The sequence below is a fragment of the Thecamonas trahens genome (assembly GCF_000142905.1).
Source record: "Thecamonas trahens ATCC 50062 unplaced genomic scaffold supercont1.46, whole genome shotgun sequence".
Classification (NCBI taxonomy): Eukaryota; order Apusomonadida; family Apusomonadidae; genus Thecamonas; species Thecamonas trahens.
Window position 1 is genome coordinate 221,423 of NW_013657634.1, and position 7,735 is coordinate 229,157.

Sequence of the window (7,735 nt, forward strand, 5' to 3'; positions counted from 1 at the left end):
TGCTGGTCATGTTTGGGCGGGTCCGGGTCCTCAAGTTTGTGCTCTACCTCGTCCGGCAGACGCTGGGCAAGGAGTCGCGGGTGGCGGTGGCGCTCAAGTCGCTCATCACGCAGATCAAGTCGCGGCCGATTGTGTTCTTCACCGCCGATGGCAAGCTGGCGACGCTCAACAAGGCCGTCCTCTACATCCGCAACAATGAGCTCTCCAACCGGATCGACATCTGCCACGTCTACGCCGACCGTGCGGAGGTGCCGGCCGAGCTCGCTGAGCACGTCCAGCTTCTTGATCGGATGTACCCCAAGGCCGTCATCAACCTCACCCTTGTCCGCGGCGTGTTCAACCCGGCAACTATCGACAAGATCTCCCGGCTCTTGTCGGTGCCCAAGAACATGATGTTCATCTCGTGCCCCGGCGGCCGGTTCCCGCACAATGTGGGCGAGCTTGGCGGGGTCCGAGTCATCACCCACTGACTAATGCCTTTGAGTGAAGATCGAGAGCGAGAGCGAGAGCGAGAGCGAGAGGGTGGGTGGGTGGGTGGCGGAGGGTGTGGCGGAGGTGGGAAAAGAAGGTGTGTCACTTGACTCTCGACCGGCAGCAGCAGCAGCAGCAGCAGCAGCAGCGCACGGGAAAGGGAACATGGCTAAGATGGGGAGTGTCGTCACTGTTGTGGTTGCTGCGTTGGTGGCGCTTGTGCTGTGTGCGAAGAGTGGGGCCGGGCAGGTGTACCATGACTATGGTAGGTTGGGGGGGGGAAGGGGGAAGGGGGGAGGGGGCGGGAGGGGAGGGGGCGGGAGGCGGTGCTTGGTTGGTCGCTTTGCCCGGTGATGGTGGGGCTATGGGTATGACTCACACTGCTTTCCGTACCACCTTGTGGCGTCCTGGTCCGGTTGGTTGGTTGGTTGGTTGGTTGGTTGGTGGGTTGGGTTGGTCGCGTTCCTGGTCACGCAGCTGCGCTCAACACGCTGTTTGAAGATCTGGTGACGAACCAGTGTCCGCTCATTGCGCGCCGGTTTACGGTGGGGAGCTCCGAGTCGGGACGAATGATCTACGGGATCCGGCTGACGCACCAGGTGGCGCTGTCAGAGAACGACTCGCCCAAGCCGGCTGTCCGGCTCACGGCCAACATCCACGGCGACGAGACGGTCGGTCGTGAGATGCTGATTGCGTTTGCAGAACGGCTCTGCCGCGACTACGGCACGCCGAATGCGGACGACGTGACGTGGCTGCTGGACAACACGGTGATATACATCATTCCGTCGCTCAACCCGGACGGGTTCGCGCTGGGCATGCGCGAGAACTCGCGCGGGGTCGACCTCAACCGCGACTACCCGACGCGGTTCGAGGCGAACCAGGATGACACTGCGGGGCGGCAGGCCGAGACGGCGGCGATGATGGACTGGACGCGGGCCCGGTCGTTTGCGCTGTCGGGCACGATGCACGGTGGAGCGCTGGTGGCGTCGTACCCCTGGGATTCGTCGGTGACCGGCGATGACAGTTACGCTGCCACGGAGGACGACGCCATGTACCGGCGGCTGGCGCGGATCTACGCCGACGCCAACCCGAGCATGGCAGCGTCGCCGATCTTCCCCAACGGCATCACCAACGGCGCTGACTGGTACTCGATTGTCGGCACGCTGCAGGACTACATGGTGCTTCGTGGCACACCGTCGATCACCTTTGAGCTCTCGGACAACAAGTCGCCGCCCGAGTCGGCGCTCGCCGGCTTTTGGAATGACAACAGGTTGGCGCTCATGCAGTACGCGTACCAGGTCCATGTTTCGGCGAGTGGGCGTGTCGTTGACTCGAGCGGGCAGCCCATTCCCGGCGCGGCATGCGGCATCGACTCGATCGAGTACGGGTACAAGGCGCCGACCAACCCGCACTCGGGCCGGTTCTGGCGGCTCGTCCCGGAGCCGGGCACGTACTCGGTTACCTGCGCCGCCGAGGGCTACACCGCAGTCACCAAGACCGTGATTGTGCACGAGGCCACGATTGCTGATCCGCCGACGCCCACTGAGCAGGCGCATGCCTTTGCGCAGTTTGTCCTCCCCACGGCCGCCGACGCGCCGGCTGAGACGACTGCCGGCAAGATTGCCACCGACTCGACGGCCGGCATCAACATCTGGATGACCCTCTTCCTCTTTGTCCAGATTTCCCTCATCATTTGCGCCGTCGTCATCTATCTTAACTACCGCCACAAAGCCCGGCATGCCGGGCGCTTTTAGTCCTCTCCCTAGCTAGCTATGGCGATGACATGTAAATCGATGCGTGTGCCTGTGTCGCTCTCGAACCATCGTTCGCTCGTTGTTTGTTCGTCCGCTCGTCCGTTCGTCCGTTCGTTCCGCTCATTGGCTCGGCCGACCTTCCCTCCACCCACCCACCCCAGCAAGCACACCCGACACTCCACGGCAGCAAGGCGGGAAACCGCAGCAGAGGATGTGCTCGGTGACCATCATGAGGTCCGTGTTGGACTTTATGAACACCCTGTTCATGGTACGCCCCCCCCCCCCCCCCCCCCCTCCCCCCCTTCCTCCCCCCTTCTCCCTGCCCGCGCCCACTCCAGGCACCGTACCGCATCAGCTCCTTGATACGGCGACCAGGCAGTGACCAAGAGAGGCAGTCGTGGCCAGTGACCAGTAGCCAGTGGCCAGTGGTCGTGGCCAGTGGCCAGTGGCCTGTGGTCGTGGCCAGTGGTGGTGGTCAGATCATCGTCCGATGCAGGCAGGGGGGCGGGGAAGGACAATTGGCTGGGACTGGGCATCGGGCTGGAACTCATGTCATTGGGCACTGGCTGGGGTGATGGGTGGCGGTCGGGGCGTGGTTGGGTGACGGGGATGTGCTGGTGGTGTGATGGGTGGCGGTCGGGGCGTGGTTGGGTGACGGGGATGTGCTGGTGGTGTGATCGGTGGCGGTCGGGCGTGGTTGGGTGACGGGGATGTGCTGGTGGTGTGATCGGTGGTGGTCTGTCTGGTGGTTGGGTGACGGGGATGTGCTGGTGGTGTGATCGGTGGTGGTCTGTCTGCTGGCGGGACACCCTTTGGGTGACAGCTCATTGCTCTGTTGTTGACAGTGCTGGGCGTGTGGCTGTATCTGGAGCAAGACTTTGGCTCACAGCTCATCGGACTGCCGCTCTCTGTAGGCATCATTGTCGTCTCGTCGTTTCTGCTCTTGATCACATGCGTGGCGTGTGTAGGCTTGCGCAATGAGGCGTGGTGTGTGCTCAACGGGTACGTCATGCTCATGATCTTCCTTATGGCCGCCCAGGCGTCGCTGGCGTACATGTCGCTCCGTTTCCGAGACAACATGGAGGAGCAACTGTATCAGGGCTGGCTTGACGGCTCGGACCAGCTCCGCAACACCATTCAGGACCAGCTGACGTGCTGTGGCTTCTACGCGCCTGTGGATTATCCAGGCTCGAACTGTCCGGTCAGCGCCACCATTGGCTGCTTCCCGCAGTTGGAGAACACGCTCGAGCGCCGCCTCCTGTTAGTCTCGCTCATTGCAGGTCTTGTTGCCTTTCTCGAGTTCATTGCCGTCATATTTGCCATCGGCGTCGTATGCTCCGAGCCTGGTGACGCCCTCGTTGTCCCGCTCTTTGAGCCGCCGTCGCGCGCCGAAATCCGCCGCAGGCGCAAGCTCGAGCGCGAGCGCTTCCGACTCCAACAACAGCGCGAGCGACTCAAGCGCGAGCGCGCCCGCATGGAACAGCGCTCTGCTGGAAACCTGGCACCCATTGCGCCCATCCCGCCGCCGATGGCCATCCGCAAGCCCGCCTCAACGTAGCCCCCTATCCCCTCGCGGCCGCATCCGCCCACTGTCGGCGGTGCGGTGTGGCCGTTATTGTCCTGATCAATCCCCATCATTAATCATACCACGTGAGTGTGTGTTTGGAGGGGCGGTGGGTGGGTGGGGAAGAGTTGAGGGGAGGGTGCGGTGGCGAAAGCTCTCAACCCATGCGCACCCATTGAACACAATGGGCGAATCATCGATTCACTCAAAGCCTGTTCCCCTCCTCCCCTTCCCCCCCTCCCACCCCTCTCCACCACATCACCTGCACACCACCATGTCCACCGGCGACCTCTCGTACGAGACCCTCGACCACATGTTCGACAACTCCGAGTACCAGGAGCTGTACACCCGCCTCGAAGCCGAGCTCACCATCACCTCGTACGCAACACCCTCCCCTAGCCCATACCCCCCCCCCCCCCCCCCCCTTCGTCCACCGACTCGTGACGTAGCCTGACACCGCCACCGGCACGAGGTGCGGCGATGCAAGAAGATGTGGGAGGGGATTGTTGGGCAGTCATGATGTGATTATTTTTGTTCGTTTTTTTGGGGGGGGAGGGGGGAGGGGGAGTCGGGCACTGTGGATTGGAGGGGAGGGGGGATATTATTTGGCTGGTGTCGTGGCAATAGCGAGGACTCATGGCATGGCCGCGGGTGGTGGGAGGTGTGTACAGGGCGGCGCAGGCTGAGGCTGGCGAGTCGGACTCGGAGGAGGACGTGGAGCTGCTCTGGCGGTTTGCGCGGGTCTGCTACTCGATGCACACCGAGAACAAGGCCGACAAGAAGGCGGCCGAGGCGTACCTGCGGCTGGCGATCGACGCGGCCAAGCAGGGCATGCGGCTCGACGAGGGCCACTTTGCGCCGCACAAGTGGTACGCCATCGCACTCGGTGGGCTCGGCGGCTACGTCTCGACTAAGGAGAAGATCGGGTATGCGTACGAGATCCGCGAGCACGCCGACAAGGCGCTCGAGCTCAAGCCCGGTGACTCGGCTACGCTGCATCTCATCGGCCGCTGGTGCTTTGACGTCGCCGGCATCGGCTGGGCCACCCGCAAGATCGCCTCCATGCTCTTCGCCACCCCGCCCGAGTCGTCGTTTGACGAGGCGCTCACGTTCTTCGAGCAGGCCCGCGACGCCCTTCCCGACGACGCCAAGAACACCTTCCCGGAGAACGACTTGTTCATCGGCAACACTCTGCTGAAGCTCTCCCGCAAGGCCGATGCCCGCGCTGCCTTCCAGGCCGCCGTCGATGCACCTATCAAGGGCGCCGACGGCCAGCGCATCCACGATGAGGCCGCCAAGCAGCTTTAGTATCCCGCGCACACTCGCACACAGGCCCGTGCGCGCTCACATTGAATCTGGCTGCGCCCTGCCATGCTGCGTCGCAAGGAGCTCCTCTAGCCGCTGCCTCTCCCGCCGCAGCTGCGACTCCCTGTGCTCTGTCGCCGCCAGCTGCTGGCGTAAGGCCTCGCGCTCGGCCGTGGCCGCGCCGATCTCTGCCTGAAGCGTGTTGAACGACGCCGAGCGTGGTGGTGGTGCGCAGCCAGCGACCACTTTGTGCTTCTTCCGTCGCCGCCGTGCTTGGAGCTGGCTGGCTTTGACGGCTCGCTTCGCCTTGCAGGCCTTGGCTTTTGCCGCGCCGATCACGCGGTGCGCAACAAGCGAACGGTCGGCGCACGCCCAAACACTCGCGACTGCCTCGCCGGGAATCAGGCGAGTAAGCGACTCAATGTGGTGGCTGTACGTCATTTGGCGGTCGGCAATGGCAGCGATGTGGGTGACTGTGGCACCAAGCGCGGTGTCATCGTCTCCAACACCCGCCTCGGCCGCAGGCTCGGGCTCTGGCCTGTCGATGCTCTCGCTGCTAGAAGGCGCGTCGGAGGAGGCTATGAGCGCGGCAGCTGCGGCGATGATCGAGTCGGTCACAACCAAACTGCCTGCGTAGGTGGCAGGCAGCTGCGATGCAAAGGCGCGCGCAGCGGCGAGGCCCGACGCAGGCGTGGTCGAGCAAGCAGGAGCTGGGAGGTAGACTTGCTTCTCGGTAGCGACCTTGGCAATTGTTCGAAACGCAACAGCAGGCATGTCGTGGAGTACAGCGTACTCGCCGACGGCAGCCGTCAATGTCTCCATCGCCACCGACAGCTTGCGCGCCCCGTCAACGATCGGCCGCCCATGGATCATGCACTCGATGATGTTGGAGGCCGCGGTACACAGGGTGATAAAGTCGGTTCGGAGCTCGTTGGCGGCGCGGTCGAGGTCGGCAATGACGTCGGCGAGTAGTTCGCCCAGGTGCTGCGCCGCCTCGTGCTTGGTCGCCAGCTCGTCAGTGGCAGCAGCAAGGCGGGAAGCGGCACGCGCGTCAGACGGAAGCGGCAACTTCTGGATGACGTCGTGCAGTGCCTGGAGCTCGAGCAAAGAGCTATCAATTGTGTCGAGAGGTTTGGCCTGGCTGCCGACTGGGAGTAGGGTACAACTGGTTGCGATGGCCGACGCGCGGTCATGCCACTCGGTGGCGGCAGTGCGGGTCGAGTTGGCAAGCTGGGTGATGCTGGCCGTATCAGCGCGGAGCTGGGCCCACCATGCCTGCCTGTCCGGGACATATCTAACGAGCGAGCCTTCCGGTACAGCGCAGCTCTCGAGCGCGGCTAGGATGGGGCGAGCGTCGCGGTTAAAGGTGTCGGACGCGGCCGAGAGTCTGCGCAGCTCGGAGCTAATAGCGGCGATACCGGTATTGCGGACGAAGTTTTGCAGCGCACCAGCAATCGACAACATTAGCTTGCGCCTGTGGGCGGTATCGGCCAGCCGGGAGACAGCGATGTTCGCGTGCCACCGGATGGCGCTCACCGTGTCCATGACGCGGGTCACCTGGCGCACCAAAGCCTCCTTTGTCGTCCGCATGGCAGACTCTAGCCCCTGGAGCTGGTCCAGAGCATCGGCCTTTGCGGCGAGAGCCTCCCGCGCCTCTACCAGCTCTCGGACTATGTCGTCGATGTGTGCCTCTGGGTGGGCCCAGACGCCCGGGTCGGCGACGATGACCTCCGCACCGTGAGGGAGCTGGCGGCAGCGACGGCCGTCGAGGGTCAAGACGAGGGAGCCCCGCCGAAGGTCCTGGACCCTGAGTCCCCGCTGGACCGAGCCATCCAAGAAGAGTGCGTCGATCATGGCGAGATGATGCGGGAGGAGTATGCGTAGGTGTTGGAGTGTGACCTGTACGCGTGCGGGTGTGACGGGTTTTTTCGCCCGGGAACGTCACACTCTGACCAGAGTCAGGCTACGAGGGGGGAGGAAGGGGGAGGAAGGGGGATGTAGGCATCGAGGTAGATTTGGCTGTAGAGACAGTTGTGAACGAGGAGGTGGTGGTGCGTGTGTATGTAGTCGTGTTTTCACGAGTCAGGGTGTGCCTGTGGGTGTGCCTGTGCCTGTGGCTGTGGGTGTGGCTGTGCCTGTGGCTGTGGCTGTGGCTGTGGGTGTGGCTGTGGCTGTGGGTGTGGCTGTGGCTGTGGCTGTGGGTGTGCCTGTGGCTGTGCCTGTGGGTGTGCCTGTGCCTGTGGGTGTGGCTGTGGGTGTGCCTGTGGCTGTGGCTGTGGCTGTGGCTGTGGCTGTGCCTGTGGCTGTGCCTGTGATCTGTACATGTGTCTATTTTCCCCTGCCCCTGCCCCTGCCCCTCTGCCCCTACCCCTGCCCCTGCCCCTGCCTCTGTCTCTGTCTCTGCCCCTGCCTCTGCCTCTGCCCCTGCCCCCTTCCCCCCCCCCCCCCCTCCCCCTCCACCGGGGCACCCCCACTATCTTTCTTCGGCAGATGTCCCTGTCCCTCTCCCCTCTCCCGACTCGGCAGCTCACTTTCACCCGAAGTACGACTTTGCAGGCGTGCGCCATGGACCGGCCAAAGGGGGGGCAGCTGCGCAGGCGGAGGGGGGGGGGGGGGGGGGGGGGGGATAGGGGGGGAGACG

General features: G+C 64.0%; 5 protein-coding genes across 5 annotated transcripts in view; 4 read left to right on the plus strand and 1 right to left on the minus strand.

The window, feature by feature from the left end:
• Positions 1–593: 593 nt before the first annotated feature.
• Positions 594–2,225, plus strand: AMSG_09404 (SOL1 protein; the record flags this gene model as incomplete). The annotated part of the gene is made up of 2 exons (XM_013899315.1): positions 594–736; positions 949–2,225. Exons 1-2 carry the CDS (start codon positions 637–639, stop codon positions 2,223–2,225), a joined length of 1,377 nt encoding a protein of 458 aa, XP_013754769.1. The 5' UTR covers positions 594–636.
• A 176-nt stretch (positions 2,226–2,401) lies between these two features.
• AMSG_09405 (uncharacterized protein) lies at positions 2,402–3,783 on the plus strand (the record flags this gene model as incomplete). The annotated part of the gene is made up of 2 exons (XM_013899316.1): positions 2,402–2,493; positions 3,049–3,783. Exons 1-2 carry the CDS (start codon positions 2,437–2,439, stop codon positions 3,781–3,783), a joined length of 792 nt encoding a protein of 263 aa, XP_013754770.1. The 5' UTR covers positions 2,402–2,436.
• Positions 3,784–4,008: 225 nt separating this feature from the next.
• On the plus strand, positions 4,009–5,610 carry AMSG_09406 (uncharacterized protein). The gene is made up of 2 exons (XM_013899317.1): positions 4,009–4,167; positions 4,461–5,610. The coding sequence occupies exons 1-2, from the start codon at positions 4,064–4,066 to the stop codon at positions 5,095–5,097; spliced, it is 741 nt and encodes a 246-aa protein (XP_013754771.1). The 5' UTR covers positions 4,009–4,063; the 3' UTR covers positions 5,098–5,610.
• On the minus strand, positions 5,134–6,558 carry AMSG_09407 (uncharacterized protein; the record flags this gene model as incomplete). Its single annotated transcript, XM_013899318.1, has 4 exons — positions 5,134–5,144; positions 5,577–6,205; positions 6,278–6,369; positions 6,412–6,558. The coding sequence occupies 4 exons, from the start codon at positions 6,556–6,558 to the stop codon at positions 5,134–5,136; spliced, it is 879 nt and encodes a 292-aa protein (XP_013754772.1).
• Positions 6,559–7,619: 1,061 nt separating this feature from the next.
• AMSG_09408 (leupaxin) overlaps positions 7,620–7,735 on the plus strand; it is a 1,670-nt gene continuing 1,554 nt past the window's right edge. The window contains exon 1 of the mRNA XM_013899319.1: positions 7,620–7,636. Within this exon, the coding sequence (XP_013754773.1) occupies position 7,636 (1 nt within the window). The 5' untranslated portion in view covers positions 7,620–7,635. The remainder of the gene's footprint in view (positions 7,637–7,735) is intronic.